The sequence below is a fragment of the Microtus pennsylvanicus genome, chromosome 11 (genome assembly GCF_037038515.1).
Source record: "Microtus pennsylvanicus isolate mMicPen1 chromosome 11, mMicPen1.hap1, whole genome shotgun sequence".
In the NCBI taxonomy this organism is placed as follows: domain Eukaryota; kingdom Metazoa; phylum Chordata; class Mammalia; order Rodentia; family Cricetidae; genus Microtus; species Microtus pennsylvanicus.
The window spans coordinates 42,614,811-42,642,025 of record NC_134589.1 but is presented as its reverse complement, the minus strand read 5'-3'; the positions used below and the strand labels follow the sequence as shown (position 1 = coordinate 42,642,025).

The window sequence follows — 27,215 nt, the reverse complement described above, 5'->3', positions numbered from 1 at the left end:
TTAGCCCCTATTTTTCATTCTTAAAAGGTTTTTTTTAATTATGTGTATGTATGTGTGTCTGTGTTGATGTATGTTTTTGGTGGATGCATTTGCTCTTGCAGGCCAGAAGAGGGCATTGGGTTCCCTGGAGCAGTTGGGAGCTGCCCAAAGTGGGTTCTGGGTACTGAACTCTGGTCCTCAGTAAGAAGAGCAGGTGCTCTTAATCACTGAGTCATCTCTCCAGCCCCCCACATATGCTTTATTTACTCTGCCTCCTCAGAACCTAGAAGACAGGTTGGTATCTGCCAGGGCCTCTATATACATGTTTTGAATGGCTCCAGGGGAGAGTAGAGAAAGTAGTCAGTATGGTGGGGAACAGGACCACAGAAAGTTGTCTGACGTTTGGTTCATTTGTGTTTGAATGAGCCCCTGGTTTAGTACGCATTCAACATTCACAAGCCTGGTGAGCATCATTGGGGATCTTGTTAAATGTGGGCTCGGATTCCACTGCTGTCTGGGTGGAGAGCCCGCATCTCCAACAGGCTCCCAGGCGAGGCTCACACCGCTGCTCCACAGGTCACTCTTTGAGAAGTAAAGCTCTAGACCTCTTCAGAGTGTTGCTTAGGATGAGCAAGCGGAGGTGTGGAGATGAATTAGGGATGAAGCAGAAGTAACTAGCAGCAGAGACTTCCGCAACTCTCCAGGGAGAGAGCCCAGAGAAGCACAGGGGGATGAGTCGTCAAAGGCACACAGCAATATGCCTCATTGTAATGGGGAGAGGAGACAGGCTGAGAACTCTGAGGGATGCTCTCATCTGGTGGTGTTGACCTTTCCCACGGGCAGTTAGCGGGGTGTGAGGGTGGAGGTGGCGTGTGGGAGCTCTGAAAAGCAGTCATTTTCTTCCCGGGAAGTATCCAGGATGCATTTAAAGTCAGACCCATCAGCTCCGTTGTGTAATTTTCTCAACATTAATCTGCTTGAGGCAGATTGGAGGAGGAGGATAGATTCAATCAGAGTGAGGCAGAGGGCTGAGGATGTGGGGAGGGAGCGTTCAGTGTGGCATGACACTGGGACCCTGCTGCTCAGCTCTGTTTTCACAGAGCTGCAGTCGGGAGGTGGATATGACCCGATATAGTCACACAAACACACATCTGTGTACACATGCATGCACTAAATCTGTACAGGTACATAAATGGACAGACTTATGCATGTACACTTATGACTGTTGTAACTAGCAGAATTACCAGTGACCTCGCCCCATCCTCTGAACCTTACCTTCTACCATATTTGACGGATTTCCCGCTGCCCCAAGCAGCTACGTCTCTGCTTGAGAACATGGCAGGCTAACTCTACCAGGGAGTCAGCACCCTGAGAGCATCATCCAACCAGTAACTAAAAGGGACGGTCCTATAAATGCTTCAGGGCACCACCCACTTTGACTCCCAGAGGGAGGAGTGAAGTCTGGCGTGGTGTTGCCTTGCTTGGCGGAACCCTGTATGGACTGTTTCCGCCTAAGCTCGTGTCTCCACTCCCTTACTGAGTGTTTTCTAGATCCCTGTCTAGATAAGCTGTGTGTCCTCACATCCTTGTGTCAACGATTTCTGGGAGATTCCACACTGACCTGTGTATCGTCATGAAGTCTGCCGCCTGCCATGGAGGCAGGGACAGGCTAGTTTCTCTGCTCCAGCGTGGGAGTGTGGATGTCAGGGAAGGGGAGGAAGATACATTTGTGGAGAGGGAAATAGGCTGAATGGCAGAAGGGTCAGGGTACATTTGAAAGTCTGAAAAGTCACAGGGCTGTGGCAAGGGGCCAGAAAGAGGAAGTGAAAGTTTGAAGTTCAAACCCTGCAGGGCCTTGGGGGACACAGTCAGGAGTTTGACCTCTGTTTTCAGAGAATTCCTGAGGACCCAGTAAAGGGTCTATCACAGGACAAAAACAAGACTTGAGCTGCCTCAAACAACAAGATGGGGGTGGAGCGGCAGCGGGGAACAGAAGAGAGCCCAGATGAAAGGGATGCAGTTGTCTCTGTGATGAGCTGGGCTCTAATGATAGTTTGCCTGAAAAGGGTATCAGCATGTGTTTGCCAATGTGGACAGTTAACTATTTAACTACACACTTGATTGACCAGAGCACCCTGTTTTCTGTCTATACAAAAGAATGGTTTCCTCTCATTAATGACCCCCCCCTTTCCCTTGGCAACTGTACTTAACTTGACCAGCCCTTTCTCTTAGGGACAGTATTGACAAGGTTACCTCCCTTCTCCTGCCCCTAGGTCTCTCCTCTCCTCCTCCTTCTTGTCTTCCTCTTTCCTTCTTTCTCCAACTAATCTTATTTAATAATTATTTCCTTCATTTCGGTGAGCTGTGGCATTGAACTCTTTTTATTCTTTTTAAATGATTTATTTATTTTTATTTTGGTTGTGAGCCTAGATTTTAACGGCTGAGCCATCTCTCCAGCCCTATTTTTATTTTTGTTTATGTGCATTGGTGTTTTGCCTGCATGTATGTCTGTGTGAGGGTGTTGAATCCCCTGGCACTGGAGTTACAGACAGTTGTGAGCCGCCGTGTGGGTGCTGGGAATTGAACCCCAAGTCTTTTGGAAGAGTAGCCAGAGCTCTTAACTGCTGAGTCATCTCTCCAGGCCCCTGGCATTGAATTCTTATCTGTGGCCATTTTAAGATTCTTCATGTCCTGCAACTCGAACTGAACCAAGCTGCTCTTGAGCTCACAGAGATCCTCCTGCTTCTGCCTTCTGAGTTCTGGGAGTAAAGGTGTGTACCATCATGGCTGGACCAGTAGTTTTAGTGAAGTCTTGCTGTTTAGTCTAGGATTGTCTCAAACTCATGATTCTGTTTCACCCCACCCTAGTGCTGGCTTCGTAGTCACGCATCTCCATGTCTGGCTACACTTAATCTTTTTATGAAAAGTTCCATTGCAAATGTGATTTATATGAAAATTGTGGATATGGGTGTATATGTTAATTACAGTCTTAAATTGTGAGACATGTTTTCAACAGACAAAAAAGTGGAGACTCAACTCCAGAGATGGCTTGTGTCTAATTATCTATGTGGTTTCACATGCAGCTACTGTCAATAAATTACTAGAGAACACACCAGAGAGGTGGAGAATGATGTGTTTTAGCCAGGCAGGTTGGATTTATGGTGCTGTAGAAAGTAACACAAGACCAAAGTCCTGAAAGATTAGACTCCATCCTGTAGAGTATTCTGGGACTAGTCATGGCTCTGCCTTTCTCTTTTATACTCCTTTTTATAAAAATCCTGCATCTCTGCTCATCCCCCCCCCCCTTTCCCACCCAGTAATTACAGAAGAAAAGACACTCTGCGTGTGAGCACTCATGTAACCTTTCACACCCAATGTTTCCATTGTCTTACTAACAAACCTCTCTTGTCAGCCAGGGCTGTGTTCTGCAACACCCAGGGTGGCAAAGATCCATACACTGGATTTTTCCATTTTTGCCTTGGTGATCTCTTTTGGCATACTCACCTGTCATCCTGTGCCCCTCACCCCGTGTTCTGGCAGAATTTGAGTCATGCAAATTGCAAACTGGTAAATAGCAACTTTGCATATTTTGAATAGAAGAGAACACCAAGGTAGTCTTCATCCTTTGTGCTCAGAGAAATCTGAGCTGGGGGGACTGGGAGCAAGGGCAGATTGAAGGCCCTAAGTATTTTCTTCTAAGTCTTTATCATGCTTATTAAACACATTGTATATTTATGAATTAATTTGAATTATTTACACGGTCAACCTTTGAGACAATAACATGATTTAATCAAAGCATGCAAATGTATCATTTCTCTTTGAAATCTGGAAATGGGGCTAGGGATCTGGCTCAGTGGGTAAAGGAACTTGCTGTCAAGTCTGATGACCTGAGTTTGACTTTCTGGACCCACATGGTGGAAGACAACGGACTCCCTTGGTTGTCTTCTGACCCCACACCACAGCACGTACACACACAACAGCACGTACACACTACAGCACACACACAAACAACAGCACGTACACACTACAGCAGTATACACACCACAGCACGTATACACACCACAGCACGTATACACACCACAGCATGTACACACACCACAGCATGTACACACACAACAGCACGTACACACTACAGCACGTATACACACCACAGTACGTACACACTACGGCACGTACACACCACAGCATGTACATACATTACGGCACATACACACACTACAGCATGTACATACACTACGGCATGTACACACACCACAGCATGTACACACACCACAGCACGTACACACACCACAGCACGTACACACACCACAGCACGTATACACACCACAGCACGTACACACACCACAGCACGTACACACACCACAGCACGTATACACACTACAGCATGTACACACTCTATGGCATGAACACACACTACAGCATGTACATACACTACGGCACGTACACACACCACAGCACGTATACACACCACAGCATGTACACACACTACAGCATGTACACACTACAGCATGTACACACACCACAGCACGTACACACACCACAGCATGTACACACACCACAGCACGTATACACACCACAGCACGTACACACACCACAGCACGTATACACACTACAGCACGTATACACACTACAGCACGTATACACACCACAGCACGTATACACACCACAGCATGTACATACATTACGGCACATACACACACTACAGCATGTACACACACTACAGCATGTACACACACCACAGCATGTACACACACTACAGCATGTACACACACCACAGCACGTACACACACCACAGCATGTACACACACCACAGCACATACACACACCACAGCACGTATACACACCACAGCATGTACACACCACAGCACGTACACACACCACAGCACGTATACACACCACAGCACGTACACACACCACAGCACGTATACACACCACAGCACGTACACACACCACAGCACGTACACACACCACAGCACGTACACACACCACAGCACGTACACACACCACAGCACGTATACACACTACAGCACGTATACACACTACAGCACGTATACACACTACAGCACGTATACACACCACAGCACGTATACACACCACAGCACGTACACACCACAGCACGTATACACACTACAGCACGTATACACACCACAGCACGTATACACACCACAGCACGTACACACACCACAGCACGTACACACACCACAGCACGTATACACACCACAGAACGTACACACCACAGCACGTATACACACTACAGCACGTATACACACCACAGTACGTATACACACCACAGCATGTACACACCACAGCACGTACACACACCACAGCACGTATACACACCACAGCACGTATACACACCACAGCATGTACACACCACAGCACGTACACACACCACAGCACGTACACCACAGCACGTACACACTCTACGGCACGTACACACATAATAATGAGCAAATAAACGTGATTTTTAAAATTCAGAGGTCAATTAAAACTGAAAGCCCCAGGCCTCTTGCCCCTTTCTCTACAGGGTGTTACAAATTTGGTTCTGTCAGGCTAAAATACATCTCAGAAAGCAAGAGAAGGTGGCCATGTATTTCTTAGGGAAGTTGATGAATTCCTCAGTGAGAAGAATCTCCTGTATATACAGCAAACCCTTGAGTGATAGGTTTCTTAAGCAAAAGGTCTTTAAAGTTCTGTTTACCTGTAAATATCACACAACCTGACATGAGGGCACACAGCTGCTGAAATTTCAGTGTAGAAGAAAATGGCATAAGAATGGTTGAGTTTTCATTAGGTTGTGGGCCTGCTGTCTTTTTAGTGAATTTTGGGACTGGTAAGGATTTTTTTAGTTTTACAGCCGGGTGGTGGTGGCGCACCTTTAATCTCAGCACTCGGGAGGCGGAGGCAGGCAGATCTGCCTGGTCTACAAAGTGAGTCCCAGGACAGCCAAAGATACCTGTCTTGAAAAACACCAAAAAAAAAAAAAAAAAAGAATTCTTTAGTTTTTATTGAAATGAAATCTAAAGTTCCTGTCAAGTTGAAAAGAATCACAATTGGACTATTCTATTTATTTATTTATTTATTTAAATTGGACTATTCTTAAAACCAAACTTCTACTGTGACTTGGTAGAATAAAGGGAGTGCTGCCTACACCTTTCCTTGTGGTAATTCTTCTTTCTTTCTTTCTTCTTCTTCTTCTTCTTCTTCTTCTTCTTCTTCTTCTTCTTCTTCTTCTTCTTCTTCTTCTTCTTCTTCTCCTTCTCCTTCGAACAATAAATGCTGCACTCTATAAAGACAGGAGTAACACAAGAGCCACGAAGGTGGAGCTTTTGGCGGTAGAGCTAACAGCTTGCTTCTTGAATATTTTATGAGCCCTAGGTATTAGGATGAGGCTTCTGAAGCAGGAACACAGAGATCTAGGAACAAAAGAGCAGGGATGAGAGAACAGACTGTGATATTGCTGAAAAACGTGAAAGGCTCCTAATGTTGAACTCGGGAGTGGAATGGTGTTGCTGCAGAGTGTTCCTAGTGAGGGCTCTAAAAGTATAATGATTTATTGATTGGATCTGTGCTAATGATGTGCCCTGATTATGCATAGATAAATAAGAGGGCTGATTTATGAGGGCCCGATTGGATCTTTCAGATATATTTGGTCCACGTCTACATATTGAAAATAAATGAAGGTAATTATCTGGGTATTCCAGGGGCGGAATCTTCCCATACTGGTTTGGAGACAGTGTAGTGTGTTAGGTAAAGAGAAAAAGAGGGGTGCTGGTAGGGGGGGTGGAGTGGGACTACAGAGAAGGAACGGGGAAAAGAAAAAGTTCTGTTAACAAATAACCCCTGCTTCCTAAGAGGAAGGAAAATAGATTTCTGGGTGCTGCTAGATAGCCATGTTTTCTTTTTTAAAAATGAAGAAAAAGAGACATTATAAGAAACTGTCTTGTTAAAGCAACTACACAAGGAGTGTGTGTGTAAGGAAATCGGGCTTTTCATACAGACAGGATTAAAAAGCCTCAGAGAAGAGAGACATGTGAAGAGAAGCAATGTTATCCACTGGTCCCATCACTGCCTTTCAGACAGCAGCCCCGAGAAGCTTGCAGCTTCATTGAACAGGGCGTTTGTCTCCCGATAAAGACTCATCTTTATTTCTTTCAGGATATAAAACTTGCATTTAAGTCAATTCAGAGAAGCATTCTGCCTTTAAACATGCGCAAGTGGGAAGAGCCCATTTAATGAATCAGCATTATTTCGTTTTCAAAGAATGATCCTGGCAGTAGCTGTGAGTTGAGATTCTGTATTCTTTCCCTCAATTATAATTATAGCTGAGTCTGAAAAGAAGCATGCCTATTACTGTCATATGTATTCTTCTGACAGGTGTTGTGGGACTGTAATTTGATGAAGCGACTCAAAATGCAGACTCCCTTCCAAACATAATTCTGGTCATCAACACTAGAGGTTCGGGACAAGTCCTCCAAGAAGCCTTTACAAAGATCTTGAGCACCCCTAATATTCTAGCACAATCCACTCTTGGGAATATAAGGAAGAGCTGGCTTCCAGGGCTTGTATCCAAGGTTAAGTAAGGAAGACGAGGAAAAGAAGGCTGTGGGTAAGGTCAACTGGGCGGGGTCGGATCAGGATCCCCGCACCCAGTAGGACACCGAGTCCCGCTGGCGGCCGGCAGAGGGCGCTCAGGCACCGGGCGGGGGCGGGGCTGCGCTGGCTTCCGCTGCGCAGGCGCACTCGTCGCTCGCGCTGTCTCGAGTTGGCGTCCGCCCGGAAGGCGGGTGAGCCCCGCTGCGTGGGCCCAGGGCGGGGACTCGGGCGGCGTGGGCGGGCTGGGGATTACCGAGGCTGTCTGCAGGGCCGGGATCTGTGGAAGCCCTGGGGGCGATCTGCGGGTGCTCCGGGCTTCCCCGAGAGACGGCGGCACCTGTCGCAGGCCTAGTCCCGGCGCCGTGGAGGAGCGTGGGAGGCCGGGATGCGGGCTGGGAGGATGCAGGGAGCTAGTCTCCGCCATGTGCTGCTGGGATCCGCACTCGAATGGAGCAGCTTCGATCTTTGATTTTCAAAGAGGAGACGCGCCCCTCTTCTCTCAGTTGGTCTATGAGAACACTTTGTTATCAGGAGTAACTGGGATCATTTTGGTTTCTGCAATATTTAGCCCAGGCTGGTCTTGAATTCGTAATCCTCCTGCCTCAGCCTCCCACGTTTACTGGGATTATCGGCCAGTGCCCATCTAAAATGCACATGTTTAATAACCTTTAGATGCGCAGGTGGCAGTTGTACATCTGCCACCACTCTGGATTTTAGAATATTTATTGTGCCTAAACGACAACAAAAACCCTGTCTCGAAAAAACAAAAAAACCTAGCTCCGTTTTCAGGCAACGCCCTTCCCCAGTCCCTTTCCTTTTTTTCTGCGCTAGGCAACCACATCTCCACTTTCCATAGATTTGCCAAATTCTGAACACTTCATAAAATGTTCAGAATCAATCATACGTTATGTAGCCCCGTTTTTGGTTTCCTGCATCTCGCACGCCTATTTCAAGGTTCACACGCGGTAGCATAAATCAGCACTTCATTCTTTTTATTATAGAATGTTTTTCCAAGGTCTGCCTGGATCAGGTTTTATCTCGCCATTCTCCCTGTAATGGCTGTTGGGACTCATTTGAAGTCTTAACTATCACATGCCTGTCCTCTGGGTATAAGGTGAGGGGGGGCAATGAAAAGGAAGGCTAAAGTGTGAAATGTCCTTGGGTGGCACGTGAGAACTGGCCAAAAAGGAAGAGACTGCTTAGTTACCTGCTAATCAGGAGCTAGGAACAGCCCCGTGGTAAAAGATTGCCTGGCGTGGTCATCCCCCAGGATTCATCTCCAAAATCCTCACCTCCCACAGGGATGAGCATAGAGCTATACCCTAAGCTTGTGCCAGTGGGAATGAGGGGAGGCTGGGCTGACCTTCGTTCTGTGGTAGAGGGCTAGGGGAGGCAGGCCGGCTGGCAGAACATAAATATGCCAGATGGAGCCCTGGGGTGGGCGGGGGCAGGGAGCACACCATTCCTATTTTTCAACTTTCCTCCATCAAGAAGATTAATTGCATATTTTAAAAAATGGCTGGTGCAGGCTTAATTTAGCTTTTATCAGTGCTCAATCGGGCATGATCTCAGGTTATTTTCTGCAGTTCCATTATCTTTTTAAATGTATGACTCTTTTTTGAATTATTTTTAGATGCCCTGTGCTAGGACACAGGTGAGGAAAAAGGGCAGTGACCTTACAAGGGCTGGGTCCTTTCTTCTTCGCCTGCTGTGCCAGCAGTACCACTTGGCACCCAGGAAGTCCCCTTGTGCCACCGCCCCCCTTTCCTGTAATAGATCATGGTCTTTTTTGAGTTTTGTAAATTGGTTTTGTTTTAAAATAGGATCTTGGATAGCCCAGGCTGGCCTCGAGCCTGCTCTGTGGCCCGGGGCTGGACCTTGAACTCCCAAGTCTCTTGCCTCTACCTCCTGAGAATTGGATTACAGCGGTTTGCCACCAGGTCCATTCGTTTTTGTAAATTGTGTGTGATGTCACAGGCGGAGGTCAGAGGACTGCCTTTGGGAACTGGTTCTCTCCTGCCACCTTGTGGGATCCAGGGTTTTGGACTCAGGTTGTAAGGCCTGTGTCTAAGTCATCCTACCATTCAGTGAGGTTTTTTTGTTTGTTTTGTTTTGTTTTTTCCTCTGTGTAGCCCTGGCTGTCCTGGAACCCAATCTCTAGACCAGGCTAGCTTTGAACTCACAGAGCCCTACATGTCTCTGCCTCCCCAGTGCTGGGGTTAAAGGCGTGTTCCACTAATGCCCACCTTAAGATTTGTTTTCAAAGTATTCCTTTCTTTTTTTCCCTGTGTAATTGACATTAGTCTGAATTTTTTCAGTCTCTGTGAGAGAGGGTGCTGTAAGGCACGTGTGTTCCAGAAAGGCAGGGAGAGCAAGGATTTGCAGCTGAGTTGTGAATTAATAGTCCAGACAAGTGTGTGTGTCAGTGACTGAGCCCGCTCTTGCATAAGCCCAGGAGAGTTCTTTATGGGTGGGGACCTTGGTCATGATCTGGCCAGCACTTTTTTCTTTTTTAGTGCTGGGGACTGAACTCAGGGCCTTGCACATGCTAGGCAGTCCACTGGGTTACCCTCCAGCCTTCTGTAATGTTCTTATACGCATTTTAGCAGATGGCAAAGAGGCTTCAGAATCAAATAGGCTTAGGGTTAGTTCCCTTCCCGACTGCACAACTATGTGGCCACTGACAAACCATAGCTTCGCTGAGCCTTGGTTTTCTTATCTATAAAATGGGGGCAACAAGACCTACCCTCTAGTATTGCTGTACTTAGTGAGGTAGTACGTGAAAAACTGTCACAATTGCTAGGGGCTAATTAGCCTCTTTGTGGGAAGGTGATCAATTACGACAGCAGCTTTTCGGAAGATTCTGGATAAGCAGGTCTTTTCAGTGGTTTCCTGAAGACTGCAAACTCAGCTGCTTGGAGAGACATTGCATGGACGAGCTGTGCTGATGGCAGACCAGACTAATTCTCTTTGTCCGTGTGTGTGATTGTTTCGTGCTTTCATTGTATCCAGATGACTTAATGAACAGTCAGGCACCCCAAAGACTGTGCGACCGACTGTGATTGTCTAAGGCAGTACAAGATGGGGAGACAGACTTAGTAACAGTTCATGGGGAAAGGTGCTTTGAAGTGGATGCCAGGGTCCTAGGGTCTGAGCAGAGAATGCAGTCTGGGCTGCATTCCTTGAATTCTCAGGTCATAGGGAGTTGACAGAGTCAGTGCTCACGGAACACGTCAGAACAGTCAACCTGTTTCTCACACGCGGGCCGTGTGCTTGAGAGTGGAGGGGCGAGGGGGAAGGATGTGGAAGCATCAGAAGTACAGACTGGGGCAGGACCTTGGGGAGATGGCAATGTCTTCACCCTGTGCTGGAAAGAGGATGACAAAGAGACCTCGAGAGTTAGATGTGGGTGGTGGACTCGCTGGATCAGAACAGAACTCAGACCTTGAGTAGAAACGCTCTTAACATTTGTGTCTCTTCTTAGTCTGCCCCTTCTCTCTGCGGACTGGCTTTTGTTGAACTGTTTGGGAATGGCTGCAGAGCCTGTAACGTATTTCTTCTTAATGCTTGCACCTGCATCATCTGCGGATAAGCGCGAACTACACAACCACAGTATCAAGCAATCCTCATAATGCTGGCAGAGTCTCGTACCAGCTTGACAGCTCGACAGTGTCAGCTGGTGCACAGCTGCGGAAGGTTTTGGTGGGAGGTTGATAAAACATGAACCTCCCTTGGAGAATGCCTGGCAGGGCTGTCCTTGTACACAGGTGCTGGAAGTCAGGGCTAGCGCGAAGCAGGGTGGTCACCACAGGTGACCTGAGCATGGTGCAGGGCGGTGTGGAGTGTTCTGTGTTCGTGAGGGCCTCCAGGAGGTGCTGGACCCAGAGCTGAGTGTGGAAGCGTAAGGCCAGCGGTTGGATGCCACAGGGGCATTGCAGGCTGAGGGAAGAGGATTGCCAACAAGTGGTTGTAGACTTCTACTAGGAAGTTTTCATTGTGTGTCAGCTTGAATGGATGCAAGTGTTATTCTGGGTGTCTCCGGGAGAGTGTTTTTAGGTTTAAATTAGTAGACTGAGTCAAGCCGACTGTCTTCATTCATGTAAATGGGCCCCATTCAGTCTTTTTAAAAACACGTGTTTAGACTTGGCTTGGTGGCACACACCTTTAAATCCCAGTGCTCAGGAGGCAGAGGGAGGTGGAGCTCTGTGAACTCCAGTCATCCTGGCGAGCCACATCTCCAGTCTCATTTAGTCCCCTAAAGGCCTGACCACTATAGGATATTGTAAAAGAATTTAGGAAACCAAAAGGATTTGTTTACAGTTGAAGCCACGTTCTCTCTTCCTGTTCTCTACCTGTGCCTGTGGCAGTCTTACGGTTAGAGATGTAGGTCAGAAGATGTGGAGTTCCCTGCTGCACAGTTCAGTGGTCCTGGGTAGTCCTTGGCCTCAGTGGCTGCTATGTCTGTACTATCTGGAGGGCGTTAGATGTTTACAAGTTAACTGTTGTAGATTGAGTAGCCTGAGCCTTTCCAACATAGGAAAGAATTCTCTTCTCTTGGAGCCCTTTGAACTGGGACAGACTCTTCCTGGTTTCTTGGCAACTTTCCCACTTAGGGTTAGAGTCAAGCTTTGCAGATTTGGGGCTTGCCAGTTTCCAGAATTACATGACACATTCCTTGTAATACACGCATATACTCACTCAGTGTGGTAGTTTGAATGTAATTGGCCCCTATAAGCTTATAGGGAGTGACACTATTAGGAGGTGTGGCCTTGTTAGAGGAAGTTTGTCACTGTGGGGGTGGGCTTTAAGGTCTCCTATGTCCAAGCTACACTTAGAGAGACAGTTCACTTCCTGTTGACTGTGACATCAAGATGTAGCTCCTTCTCCACTCTCAGTTCCTTCTCCAGCTCCATGTCCTGCCATGATGATAATGGACTAAACCTCTGAAACTGTAAGTCACCCAACTAAATGTTTTCCTTTATAAGAGTTACCATGGTGGGCTGGAGAGATGGCTCAGAGGTTAAAAGCATTACCTGCTCTTCCAAAAGGTCCTGAGTTCAATTCCCAGCAACCACATGGTGGCTCACAACCATCTGTAATGAGATCAGGTGCTCTCTTCTGGCCTGCAGGCATACACGCAGACAGAATATTGTTTACATAATAAATAAATATTAAAAAAAAGAGTTACCATGGTCCTGGTGGCTCTTCACAATAATACACAGACACCCCCACATACTCACCCCCCCCCACTCACACCCCCCACCCATGCCCACACTCACACATACTCTCGAACACACAGTCACCCCCTTACACACACACTCACCTTCTAAAGGTTCTGCTTCTCTGAGGAACAAGACTAATACGTCTGTTTCATGTCAAGCCCTCTGTCGCCTGTCACGGTGTGGAGACCATCCCTAGACACAGCTGCCCCACACTGCCCCATCTAGAGCTCATTTTGCCTGAACTTGGCTTGAGGGATGGGCGAGGCAGACACCGGACTCCCTGGGCCGTGGGAAGGAACCTGGGTGTGTTCTGCAGGCCGGCACCATCCCCTCCTCAGTCCCACTCTCACTGTTTCTGCCAGCTCCTCATTTTGACTGCATCTTGATTTGCTTGGTACAATTCTGTGCCCATTCCTTAAAACAACAGCAAAACCAAAACTGTTTTAAACATAATATCTATGAAATTGAATTTTTCTTACTTATGTAGGTAAATATTACATCATTATGATGAAAAGATGTCCATTCGTAGGCTGCTTAAAATAAATTCAAGTAGCTGTTCCCCATTTTGAGGAAAGTTGCCAGAATGACAAGTTATGGGAATGAATACTGGGGGTTTGGAGGGGACTGAGTACCCTGAGATCCATGTTTCAGGTTCAGTCAGGCTGTGGGGTGGAGAACAGATAGGGGAATGGGGAGAGGGCAAAGAGGTTAGCTCCAGACTGTGTCAACTGAGACAGAACGGATCTGGACTAGAAGGGGCCATAAATCTAAGAGGCACAGAGAGGTGGAATTCAATGGGATTTCAAGCCAGGGGCTCAGGGATCGAAGGAAAGGGAGTAGTTGGGTTGCAGGTGGTGATCTTAGTGTGGTTGCCTGGGAGATGGAGCTCTAACCGAGGCCCAGGGCTGGGCTGTGAGGCTAAGGTCAAGTCCTTGGGCACTTGAAGGGCACAGTGAGAGAAATGAGCATTCCCAGGGTCAGAGGGCTTGACTGTAGCTGCGCTAATGGAGCTGGGAGGTTCATGGCCCCTTAATAATAGTAAACCCACACTTTAAATTAAATTAAAACATTTTTAGTTCAGCTCCTCTCAGTGGACCCACACATGCATTCTCTACTTGTTATTACTGAGAATGACTAAGTAATATAATTGAGCTGAAAATAATCTTCCGCCCATACTTGCTGGGTTGGTTACTAAGTATTGCTTGGGTTTTAAAGCAGCAAAGCCAAGTTGTTCTCTTTCCAAATGTTAAGTTTGAGGATGCAGATGGTAACCATCTGTTCTGGACTAGCATTTTACAATATTTGATTAGCACTTTATATAGTCTGGGGAAGCCTGCCAGCCGAGCTGCCTGTCGTGTGGGGACTGCAGTGTGTCCTCTGTGCTTGCCCTTCAGGGTCCTGCCCATGACAGCTTATGGGGTTCTCCTTTGCTGGCCAGGCCAAACCAGGGCTAGTCAGAAGGGTGATAGCAGGGACTTGAAGAGCCTGTCCTGCTTAGACATCCTTACCGCCGGAACCATTGAAGTGGGTTATAGAGTTTTATTTTTTGAGACCTGTAGCTCAGCTTGTCTTAAACTCACTAAGAGGTGGATGACCTTGACCTTTGACTTCACTGCCTCCATCACTGTAATGCTGGGACCAGAGGCCTGTACCATCATGCCTTCTGTTTGTAGTGTGGGAGACTGAGCCCCGAACTTCCTTCATGCTAGACAGGTGCTCTGCCACCTGAGCCACACCCCCAACCCTTGGAAGTAGAAGTAGGGAGTCAAGATCTATGGGAATTCTTTGGGTCAAAGGTAACAGAACCACCATTCCAGGCTGGTTTGGTAATCGGAGTGAATGATCCGGCTATTGAGAGTTCTGGTGTCCAGGCTTTTTTATGGGAGAAGCGTTCTAAGGCTTAAATGAGGTCTTTGGACTTTGTTCTGGCAAGTTCCAGCTCTGCCTTCTGCTTGGAGCCAAGAGGAGGCAAGATGGCATCTTTTGAGGATTTTGAGTCTGGTTGGGGAGGGGTCTTGTCCAGTCCCATCCCTGTGTGTGTGAATCCCGGAGTCTGGTTGGGGGGGGGGGTCTTTTCCAATCTAATCCCCGCGTGTGTGAGAATCCTGGAGTCTGGTTGGGGAAGGGTCTTTTCCAGTCCCATCCCTGTGTGTGTGAATCCCAGAGTCTGGTTGGCCAGGCAGGTTGAACCTGTGTGCACCCTGAGTTCTGCAAAACTGGCATTTACTAGGAGGGAGAATGTATGGTGGGGGACCACTCCAGTGGCAGAGCACGAGCCGGAAGAGACGTGAGGAAATGGCCAATGTAGCTGTGGAGACGAGCGTGTATTTTTCAGAAAGACATGCTTGAAATAGAACGTAGTTGCCTCTGAACTCAGCCTGTCACGGTTCCCTTTTATTGTCTGGGTATCCGACGGAGCTAGAGTCTGGGGCATTCTCCTACGCCCTTGCTTCTTTAAAACTAACTCCTGTCACCCAGTCTCTACCTTTGACTCCTCCTCTGGCACACAGGGAGCACCCCCACCCCAAGCCTGTACTGAAGAGATAATGGGTCAGTTGGTTCAGTTCGTCCAGTGTGAAGCCTGCTGAGGGCCAGGCACAGTGCCGAGGCTTGGGCACAGCCCAGCGGTGAGAGACACCTGCATGGCAGCAGCGAGTCCCTCCCTCCCAGGAGGACAGTCAGAAAGAGGTTCCCAGAGGGAGAGGGGTCCGCCAAGGCAGCACTGCCATGTGGAGCTGTAGAGAACTGATGTCCTTGGTGGTCTGGAACTTCTGGAAAGAATTCCTGGGGCTGACATGGATGCGTCTGGAACAGTGGGTCAGAGCTCACTTGGTCCCAAGTGTGGGAGAGAATGGAGTAACAATGGGGTGTCAGGTCGGGTATTATGACACACACTATACACACACACACACACACACAAAGAAAAAGTTCATATTGACTCGTGGGATCTTTTTAAGAACACGTGATAGAATGGTTACAAGAACAGACTATTCTTCCAGGGGACCCAAGTTCAGTTTCCAGAATCCTCATCGGGCCGCTCAACACTGTCTGTCGTTCCATCTCCAGGAAATCTGAAGACTCTGGTCTTGCCAGTGCATCTGGCTTTGGGGCAATACTTTGATTAGCAGCTTTGGACCTTTGGGCTTCCCGCCCTCCTGCCTGATGCCCTAACTAGGATATATGTGCTGTCGGCAGCCTTGATCGCTGCCTGGCGTTTTCTGCCCATTTCCTCTTTCCTCCTCCCACCTGAGCTTTAGAAGACTGTAGGCTGAGGTGGCATATCTCCCTCCACACTTGCATGGGGTGCTTGTGGGCCTGCTCTATGCTAAGGCTCGCCCAGCCCAGGGTGTAGGCTTCTGGGATTGGGCCACTAAGGGGCCTAGCCTCTGTGCAAATGGGTCACAGAGGGCTGGGATGGGAGGCCAGGTTCTCTGGAATTGGCCTGATATCTATGAAAGTGATATTCTGTGTTTTTCAGGGCCGGGACTCACAGATGGCCCCACTGCCGGGGGCAGAGCTTGTCCAGACACCGCTGCAGCTGTACCGTTACTTGTTGCGTTGCTGCCAGCAGCTGCCAACCAAGGGCATCCAGGAACACTACAAGCATGCTGTCAGGCAGGTGGGAGCAGGTCTGGGGGAGGTGTCTGCTGGGGGGCAGAGGCACAGCTGCCATGGAACGGGCCTAGACATTTTGTAAGAGGCACTGCAAAAGTGGACAGCTGACCTCTGGCTTCCGTCTGTGGCACAGTGGCTGTGTCAGCTGGCATCTCAGCACTGTGCTGAGCCCTGAAGGAGACAGCTCAGAGGATATGAAAATAGACTGGGTAGAGGTGGGCGAGGAAGCGCAGTTGACAAAGTGCTTGCCATGCTAGCAAGAGGACCAGAGTCCAACACCCAGAGAGGGCTGGGCGGTGGCCTGCACTTGTAATCCCAGCGTTGGGGAGGCAGAGACAGGAGGATAGCGAGCCCCAGGTCCCAGTAAGAAGACCTATCTTAAATAACAATAAATAAAAGCAAAACAAAGTTTTCTGGACCACCAGGAAAGGCAAGCAGCTCTAGATTAACAGTGACTGAAGCGATGTCATTGGTAAGCGAAAGGCGATGCCAGACCCTGCGCTAGAGAAACAGGTAGCAGACGGGAACTAGAGTGCAGGCCGTGGATTAGGTAATGGCTACATCTGATGCCAGTTTTCTGAGTTTGGTTGCTGTCCCTTTGTTAGGAAACTCAGGTTTTCAGAGGACACAGGCACAGTGCCTGCAGCTTCTTTAGATGCTTCTGTATGAGAAGGGCAATAACGCCAGCGCGGGAGAGTGTTAACTGGGAAGTCTGGTCGGCAGTGCTTTGCATTTTACGCTCCCTTCGTATAAGAAATCACTTCCTGGGCTTGGGAGATGGCCAAGAGGGTAAGAGCACTGGCAGCTCTTCCAGAGGGTTCAGGGTCTAGTCTTTGCACCCATGGAGCAGCTCCAGGGATCCAGTGCCCTCTCCTGGCCTCTGCAGGTACTGCAGCCACATGGTGCAGGATATACAAGGCAAAACACCCATACCACAAACAAAATAATAAAAAATGTAAAGAGCTAAATGGTAAACCCCATACAGATACAGGAAAGAAAAACAACTGAGAGGGGCTGGAGAGATGGCTCAGTGGTTAAGAGCATTGCCTGCTCTTCCAAAGGTCCTGAGTTCAATTCCCGGCAACCACATGGTGGCTCACAACCATCTGGAATGAGGTCTGGTGCCCTCTCCTGGCCTGCAGACATACACACAGACAGAATATTGTATACATAATAAATAAATAAATATTAAAAAAAAAAAGAAAAACAACTGAGATGCAGGGGTGGCACACGTCTTTAATCCCAGCACTCAAGAGGCAGAGGCAGAAGGATCTCTCCAAGGTCAAGGCCATCCTGGTCAACGTAGTGAGTTCCAGGCCAGCCAGGACTACATAGTGAGATCCCATCTTAAAAAGAGAAACAGTGGTAGCAATGGAAGGCTGTGGGAAACAGAAGGGGGTAGTTAGCTTTGGGGGAGTCAGGGAAGACGTCCTGGAGGTGGCACAGAGTGGGCTCCTGGCATGGTAGGTGAATGTGGGGGTTGGGAACACAGGAAAGGGAGGGAGGAGTTCATTCTCTTGGAAGACCCCCCAGGTTCACCACACCAGCGAACCCAGATCGCAGGTCACTGGTCACAAGCCTGGTTGAATTTCCCCAGGCTCTGTTGTCCCCCATGCCTGCCTTCCCCTCTCTGTTGCTTCCCCAGCACCAGCACCTGGTGTGTGTGTGTGTGTGTGTGTGTGTGTGTGTGTGTGTGTGTGGCGGGGGAGGGGGGCAAGCCAGTCCTTGCCCATCACACTTTGATCAAAGCAGATTCCTTTGCTGAACAAATCAGACCAGAGATTGGCAGCTCCCCTTAGCCCTGATCAGCTGCCCGGTAACCTGTGGGCCTCCTTTTCATCCTCCCTGCTGGCTGCGCGACCATTTGTACTGTCAAGTAGACTAGCACTCAAACGCTGCTGTCTAAGAGCAGCAGGGTCGGCTCTCCAAGCTTCATCGTGTCATCTCCAGGTGAGCAGGACGAGCATACTCAGCAGGGCTGAGAGGTGACCGTACCTCACAGCCTCTTGGGACGTGCGCTGAACTTACCAACCTTGTGAATTTCACTTGGTCATGTTCTTTTATGTGAACCTTACAGGGTTTCCGGGTTCACTCAGATGAAGACAACCCTGAGAGAATCCTGCAGATTATCAAAAGAGCCATTGAAGATGCCGACTGGATCATGAACAAGGTCAGTGCTTGCTTGGCTCCAGGGATGCTGTAACCTTCTCAGCCACTAGGGGACGCCTGTGCATCACAATTGAAACCAGGCTGTCCACGCCACCTGTTCACCCAGGTAGAAAAATGATCTTATATGGTTGCAGTCTTTTTCAGCACCCTTAACCCTGGAAGGCCGTATCACTGCTTAGCAGTGCGGAGTGGGCTGTCATGGGCACAGGAGCGCAGGTTCCCCTGGAAGGACAGCTCTACTGTCTGCCGTGGCATAGCTGTGTCTGGCTTGGAGGGAAGCTGCCTGAGTTCTCTTACTGTGATAAAACACTGACAGAGGCCACCTTAGGGCAGGAAAGCGTTTGTTTGGCTTCCAGGATATCGTCCATCAAGGGAAGCTGAGGCAGGAACAGGAGCAGACACCACAGAGGAAGGCTGCTAACTGGCTGCTTCCCATGGCTTTCTCAGCTAATCGTACACACCCCAGGGCCACCTGCCCAACAGCGGCTCTGACCACAGTAGGCTGGGTTCTCCCACACTAACCGTTTATCAAGAAAATGCCCCACAGACACAGACACAGGCCAATCAGATGGAAGCAGTTCCTAAATTGAAGGTGCCTTGTCCCAGGTGACTCAAGTTTATGTGAAGTTGACAAAAACTAGGCTATGTCTAGGACTTCCACCAAGTCTGATGTGGGGCGCTGGAGTGGAGCTCCACCCGGACTCCAGGTGGGGAAGACGGTCAGAAATGCAGAAAGTTGGAGTGGAGCTCCAGAGTCTTGTCCTTCTAATCCAGATGCTCCAGATGTGGGGTTTAAAATCCATTTGGAAAACTCAGATTGGGCATTCAGCTCAGTGGGAGATGCTTGCCTACTGCACAAGGCACTGGGCATATCCCTGACAGGAAAAACAAACAAACAAAAAACCAACCCACACACAGAAAAAGAAAACCCTGTTTTCTTTTGGGCCTCCTCTGCCAGGGAATTTTCTCCCACAGACAAGACTCAGCTTCAGGAGGACCGTGGTGAGTGCCATGCTTAGTCCCAACCTCCAGCCTCTCAGTCTCTCTCCCTTGAGCCCCTCACCTTTTCCACTAGAGAAGAAGGGGTTGGGCATCAACCAGAGATGTGACAGTGGAGGGTCTCCCCATGGATTCTACCACCTCCCAGAACCCCCTGCGGGGAGGTGGGGACATCGTGTGACATGACCAGAGTCCTCCTCTACTTTCTTGCAGTACAAAAAGCAAAACTGAGAATCCGGAGCTCGCAGCTTGACTGACCTGGGGACATTTGGAACTGAGAAGCACCTCTGCTTTTGGAGCTCGGCAGCAGCAGCAGCAGCAGTTCTGGAATATTCTTTGACCTTGTTGGCTGAAAGCAAGAACTTATAGCTGGCATTTGGTCAGGTGGCTCTTGTCACCGCAGCTATGTTTCCAGCATCTTTTATGTCTGCTCTTCTGGCCCGGAATGATATTCAATTTGGGGAGAACTTGGTGTTTTTTTGCTTCTTCTCTGTGTTTCTTATTTTTGTCTATCTGCTCTTTTACGCTGCTCTGAAGGGAGTTAATTTATTCTGGAGGTCCCTGCACCATTCTCAGAGCCCCAGAGCAGATGTCCCTTCAGACGACCACCTGTACACAAAAAATAGATCGGGCTTGAGACCCAGGCAGCATCCACGGCTTCAGGTGCTGCCTGGCTGAGCCTGGCTGAGCCTGGCTGAGGGGCCAGTGATGTGTTGATTGTGTGCCGTGCTCTGACTTTGTGCACAGAGATGAAGGAAGCCGCTGAGCTGCCCTTCCCCAGCTCCAGCTCTGTCTCCCATAGTCACATCCTCTCTCAGTGACTGTTTGTCCTGTGCCATCTCAAGTGCCACCACCTCCAGCTGTGCTCTATGGTGTCTGGAAGTCTGCTAAGGAGCTGCTCCTCCTGTCACTGTCCCCTCCAACATGCTCCGAGCAGAAGTCCTGGCCCTCGAGGTGGTGAAACGTATACCACGTGAGACTGGGAAAAAAAATGCAAGCAGCCAGAGTAGACACCAGCAGGTCCAGGCTTCTGTGACTCCACAGTGTGTCCTCACTGGCCCTCTTGGGCTTTGACCCCCAGCGGAGGAGACAAGGAAAACAGGTCCGGGAAAAGAAGCTCAAGTGGGTGGAGGTTAGAGAAGCCACACTGGGACATTCAGCCAGCAGGGTGAGCTGGTGCCTGCGTGCGTCCTTGCAGTTATATGAGTTGGAGTGACCTCTGTCCTTGCAGAAGGGGTTGACAACACTGAAGCGCCTGTGCCAGTTTGTGAAAGCTCACGTTTCCTCCCCTTCACTTTATTTATCTTAGACAGGATCTCACTGTGGAGCCCTGGCAGGCCTTGAACTTTTGAACTTTCAGCAATCCTCCTGCCTTTGCTTCCCAACTGCTTAGATTATAGATGTACCCCAACACCCAGCTTATTGTTTTTTTATTATTTTTTTATTTTTTATTATTTTGTTATTTTATTATTTTTTAAATATTTATTTATTATGTATACAATATTCTGTCTGCATGTATGCCTGCAGGCCAGAAGAAGGCACCAGACCCCATTACAGATGGTTGTGAGCCACCATGTGGTTGCTGGGAATTGAACTCAGGACCTTTGGAAAAGCAGGCAATGCTTTTAACCTCTGAGCCATCTCTCCAGCTCCAGTTTTTTTACACTTATTTATTTGTATGTGTGTGTGCGTGCATTCACATGTGTGGACATATGGGAACATTTATGTCATACACATGGAAGTCAGAAGACAATTTGCAGGAGTCCGTTTGTTTCTTCAGGTGTGTGGGTCTGAGAGAATGAGCTCAGGTCATCAGGCTTGGTGGCAAATGCCTTTCTCTGCTGAGTCATCTTGATTACTTTTTTTTTTTAAAAAAAGATTAATATATTTTATTTATGTGTGTATGCCTGCATACGTTCATGTGTACCATGTATGTTCAGGTGCCCTCAGAGGCCAGAGGACATTGACTTCGTTGAGTTATAGACAGCTACGAGCTGCCTGATGAGGGTGCTGGGAACCAAACCTGGGTCTTCTGCGAGAGCAGTTGGCACTTTATTGCAGGGCCCCGTTATTTCTTCTTGACTGCTGGTCTCTGAACATGGATTGTTCCTTTGCTGCATGCTGTCAAACAGTGCTCAGGACTGAGAAAGTCAGATTTCCGCTTGCCAGGAGGATCATTCCTCAGAGATGACCAGGTGCTGGCCCCCTGCTGGACGACAGTGGCCACGGCCAGGTCTGCCCTCTCAGATGAGGGCAAGGCAAAGGGGTAAGAGCAGAGCTGAGTCACCTCTGTCCCCATTGCTGTTGTCCAACCCCTCTGAGCCCAAGGACCAATCATTATTGTTGGTGATCATGGGAGCAGGGTGGCCATGTGTGACACCATGCTTGACCTTAGGTAGAAGGGGTTTTTTGTTTGTTTGTTTTGAGACAGGGTTTCTTGGTATAGCCTTGGCTGCCCTGGAACTCTCTCTGTAGGCCAGGCTGGCGTCAAACTCGTAGAGAGCTGCCTGCTCTGCCTCCCAAGTGCTGGGATTAAAGGCGTGCACCACCACACTTGGCTTACGTAGAGAATTTAATTGGAAAAGGGAATAGCACTGATTTGGGGACCTGGGGCTCCACTCACAGGGATATGGAGGTACCTTAGTTGTAAGAGGACTTTCCTGTGTAGGATACAGATCAGTGTCCAGGTTATCCCTGAGACATACGGCATCGTCCTGTATCTGGAGAGGTGTTCCCTTTTGATAAAATAAGGAATAAGGGACAGGCACATGTCGTTTATTGGTAGCGAGGGAGAAAAACAAGTGAATCTCATGACTGTGTCCCTGTCATTTTATCCCAGTCATGTGTATGTGTGTGTGCCTGTGTTTGTGCCTGTGAGTGTGTGTGTGTGTGCCTGTGTTTGTTCCTGTGAGTGTGAGTGTGTGTGTGTGTGCCTGTGTTTGTGTCTGTGAGTGTGAGTGTGTGTGTGTGTGCACATGCACAAGGAGGGCAGAGGTTGATGTTGTCTTCCTCTCTTGCTCACCACTTTCTATTTTGAGACAGGGTCTCTCACTGAACCTGAGAGCTCACTGTTTTACTGACTGGCTGCCAGCAAATTCCGGGGATCTAACTCATGCCCCCCTCCTGCCACACACACACACATACACACACCACCACCAGCCAGTAGTGGGGTTTCGGGTGTGTACCGGTGAGCCCAGCTTTTATGCGGGTGCTGGGGGATCTGAACTCAGGTCTTAATGGTTGCATATCTGAGCCGTCTTCCCCCAGCCATTCCTTCTTGTTCTTTTTTTTTCTTTATGTGTTCAGTATTCTGTCTGCATGTATGCCCGCATGCCAGAAGAGGATACCAGATCTTATTACAGATGGTTTTGAGCTACCATGTGGTTGCTGGGAATTGAACTCAGGACCTTTGGAAGAACAGGCAGTGCTCTTAACCTCTGAGCCATCTCTCCAGCCCTCCTTCTTGTTCTTAAGAAAGCAGTGGCATGTGAAGTTCTGACTTCTGGGCCAGCTTCAGGGCTGCTTTGCAATTGCTGTTCCCACCTGATGGCTTGGGCATGAGATCCATGGCATAGGCTGTGTCTGCAGTGGGTGGACCATGTATCAACATCAGTTTGATTTGAAGATGACGGTGTAGAGAAGCCCCCCTCTACAACATGTTAACCATACTGCTAAAGTTGAACCATGGTCAGTGCCAGAAGCCAGGTACAAATGAAGCAGCATTTGGTGCAAGCCTTCCGTAGGTGCCTTTATCATCTCGTAATGGCCATTCTGCTTCTTTAATAGAAACTTCTACTTGTCCTGGGCTTCGACTGAAGCGTAGCAGGTGGCATTCAGGAGCACACACCCCCCTCCTTGTTCTGCTAATGAGAAATCGAATGCTCTTGTTTTTTGTTTCAGTACTGACCATGGGATTTAGCGACAGTGGGAAGCCAGCTAGTTCATCTCCAGTGTTTTTGAGGGTTTTAGTTAAAGATTTTAATGTGACCAAATGGTGAACTAAGCCACGCTATCCATCAAGGTATGTCCTAGGGGCTGGCAAGATGGCGTAGCAGGTAAACGCACTTGCTGTGCAAGCCTGTCGACTTGAGTTTGAGCCCTTGATTCTGCGTTAAGGAGCAAAGAGAAAGCCAACTCCGTAAGGTTGTCCTCTGACCACGTTCAAGCTCATATTCACACATCATGCACACACAGTAATAATTTTAAAAACAAAACCAATAACTTAAAACACATTATTATGGGGCTGAAACCATGGCTCAGTAGCTGAGTGCACCCACTGCTCCGGCATTGACCAGAGTGAGAGCCACATCTGGTGGCTCACAATTGCCTGTAATTCTAGCTCTGGGGGATCTGGTGGCTCACAATTGCCTGTAATTCTAGCTCTGGGGGATCTGGCACCTCTGACCTCTGCACACAACTCCACACATGTGCACATACCCACATACAAACACATAATTTAAGAAATTATTTTAAAAAGCTAGCTGTGTAGCCATGGTTGTCCTGGAACTCGTTCTGTAGACCTGCCTCTGCCTCCCAAGTGCTGGGATTAAAGGCGTGAGCCACCACCATCCGGCAGGAATTAGTTTTCTAGCATGCTTATACTGGCATGTACCAGTACTGTACCAGTAGCCCAGGTGTCCCCCAGGGCAGTCTCCTATGTTGTGTTGGTTATCATTGTACCCAAGTCTAAGGCAATCTGAAGTTTTGTATGAACTCCGCAAGAGATGCAACCCTGAGAAGGCTACTCGGGTGGCTCCTGGGCAGAATCAGGGCTCTGTAGGATGCTGAGCATTGAGGAACAAGGACCACAGAAGATGAGTGTTGTTTAAACATTTCCTCAGCACAGAGAGATTGGCACATACTTCTGAGGAGGAATGCTGGGTATTTAGACTGAGTGAGGGCATCTGGGGCTATGGTCACAAATGTACGTGGCTGCCCAAGGAATTGACTATGAGTTTTGCATTTTTTTTTTCATTTTTGAGACAGGGTTTCTCTGTAGCTTTTTGGTTCCTGTCCTGGAACTAGCTCTTGTAGACCAGGCTGGCCTCGAACTCACAGAGATCCACCTGCCTCTGCCTCCCGAGTGCTGGGATTAAAGGCGTGCGCCACCACCGCCTGGCTTGAGTTTTGCATTTTTCTAAAGTTCTGAATTGTTCCAAATTTTAAAGCTTTTTTTGGGGGGGAGGGAACATTTATTTATTTTTATTGAGTGTGTTTATGTGCCAAAGTACTCAGGTCATCAGGCTTGGTGGCAAGTGCCTTTACCTACTCAGCCATGTCATTGGCCCAAGCTTTTCACATCATCGCCTTGACTGACTTAGGATCCATCCCACTGATGTCCCTTGAAGTGAGTTATTGCCACCTGTTTAGGGATTTGTACTAGCAGGGGGTGTAGTCACATTAGGTCAGCGGAGGTCTGCAAGCAGCTGTGTCTTTGGAAGGAGAATTCAGAGAAAAGTAGGCAAGCATCCTTAGCCACCTGTCTAACAGGATGTGGGGCAGGTGAATCACTGAGAGACCTCACTCCCAGCAGTTGTGATTGGAATTTCAGGGGCTCAGTTGTGACTTCCCCCTTCTTTCCATGATGGAATATTGATAAGCCCCATCTTGTGATGGTCTTGTGCAGTGGTTCCCAATCTTCCTAACACTGTGACCCGGTGACCCCCAACCATAAAATTATTTTGTTGCTACTTCATAACTGTAATTTTGCAACTGTTATGAATCATAATGTAAATATCGGTTATACAGGATATCAGGTATGTGGTACCTATGGGGTCGCGACCCACAGGTTGAGAACCCCTGGTCTATTAGGTTCATCACCAATACTCTGCTTCAGAATGATGACGGATGTGTTCAATCTGGAGGAAACATTGTCATTATAATAGCTGAATAGTTGCAGTTCCTGTGTTTGAACAGTGCCGTGTCCCTGCCCTCACATCCCCCACCCCTGTGCCCTGGGTCATTTGTAGTTTGGAAAAATGAGACATTATCTCTAGATATGTCCCAGTTTAGGGACTTAAGACCCCCTAAGCCCAACCTAGTCTTTTGTATACATAGAGTGTAAAGGGCTTTCTTGAAGCTGGGGCATGACTGAGGCTGGCTTGACTTGCTCATTTGTTATGGAAAATTTTCGGGTAAAAGATTGGACTCTTTTTTTAAAATATTTATTTATTTATTATGTATACAATATTCTGTCTTTGTGTATGTCTGCAGGCCAGAAGAGGGCACCAGACCTCATTCCAGATGGTTGTGAGCCACCATGTGGTTGCCGGGAATTGAACTCAGGACCTTTGGAAGAGCAGGCAATGCTCTTAACCACTGAGCCATCTCTCCAGCCCAAGATTGGACTCTTGTAGCCCCACCATGGAGTCTTAGAAATCCTTTTCCAAACAAGCCAATTAAAGAGGCAAGTCATAGTGAAAGCAGAGGAAGGTTATGCTGTGTGGCCATGTTGGGAAGGGGAACAAATAGAGGGGCCTAGTGATCAGCAGCCGAAGAGACACATCTCCACGTCACAGTGGAGACACCTACCAGACGTGTTCATTTTGGAGACTCCACCCAGGCAAAACTCATGGCTTTGACGGAGAAGTTAATGTCAGAGTGAGCCAAATGTCAAAACAGTTGGATTTATTAAAAGCAGGAGAGACGGTGCTGGGTGAGAGGGAGAAAGAAAGAACCTGATAGACGAGTGGCTGCTCCGGAAACACTTCTTCACAGAGGGATACATGGAGGACTTCAGTGGCTCTGGAGTTATCTTTAAAGCTGCCGAGAAGCCCATCTTTTAACATTGCTCAGAGTGCAGCTTGCAACACGGCTAAAATTTAAAGAATTTCAGCAGGGTGCCGTGCACACCTAACCCAACACTCAGGAGGCAGGCAGACCTCTGTGAGTTGGTCAGATCTACACAGCAAGATCCAGGATAGCAGGGGCAACAAAGTGAAAAAAAATAAAGAACAAATTTCCTGTGTGAACAAAGTCGGGAGGCGAATGTGAGGTGCCATGCAGGCTCAGTGAGAAGGAAAGCACACTAGAGGCCATGCACAAGACCCGCCTTTTACATCCTTGACAAGATGTCCCCAGAAAACTGTAGGTTGTCTCTGGGAGCAGTTTTGGCTTTACCCGTGGTGGCTGAAAATTTTCAGCTTGTCAGCAGGACAGACAAGCCAGACTCTCTTCTTATTCTTGCTCTCCCACGGCCTCACAGTTTTTCCTGTCTTCCTCACAAAGACCTCAAGTCCATCTTCAGGATGCTGACATGAGGTTTACCCTTTGATGGATAAGAGATGTGCATAACTCAGCAGTCCCAGTCAAGGTGTGGTCCAGCCCATCAAGGACTTAGCAAGATGATCCAATAGGTTGTTGTTAATCTGTCAATCATCTTCTCATTATTGATCCCGCAGCCATTTCCTCTTCTGGGGGCATGATCTGGCTTAAAAGTTTGCTCTTCCTGGAACTCAAGATGGTTCAAGAGGAAAGGTTAAGGTCGGTGACCTTTCTGCCTCCAAAGTTCAGATACCATATGAAAATAGAGATGCCAGGCTTTTGCTAGTAAACGTGGGGTTATAGGCTTTACCTCAAGAAGACAGGTTCAACTACTTGTCCTCCAGAAGCCAATTAAAACAGCCAAATTCATAG

At 48.3% G+C, this 27,215-nt stretch overlaps 1 protein-coding gene across 4 annotated transcripts; it reads left to right on the top strand.

The window, feature by feature from the left end:
- On the top strand, positions 1 to 24,550 carry Lyrm9 (LYR motif containing 9). Of its 4 annotated transcripts, none has more exons than XM_075991456.1 (4): positions 1 to 27; positions 16,276 to 16,416; positions 18,490 to 18,582; positions 19,794 to 24,550. In XM_075991456.1, the coding sequence occupies exons 2-4, from the start codon at positions 16,291 to 16,293 to the stop codon at positions 19,809 to 19,811; spliced, it is 237 nt and encodes a 78-aa protein (XP_075847571.1). In that variant the 5' UTR covers positions 1 to 27; positions 16,276 to 16,290; the 3' UTR covers positions 19,812 to 24,550. The 4 variants fall into 4 exon arrangements, with proteins under 4 accessions (XP_075847571.1, XP_075847572.1, XP_075847568.1 ...); XM_075991457.1 differs by lacking the exon at positions 1 to 27 and adding an exon at positions 7,567 to 7,588; XM_075991453.1 differs by lacking the exon at positions 1 to 27 and adding an exon at positions 7,711 to 7,766.
- The last annotated feature ends 2,665 nt before the right edge of the window (positions 24,551 to 27,215 follow it).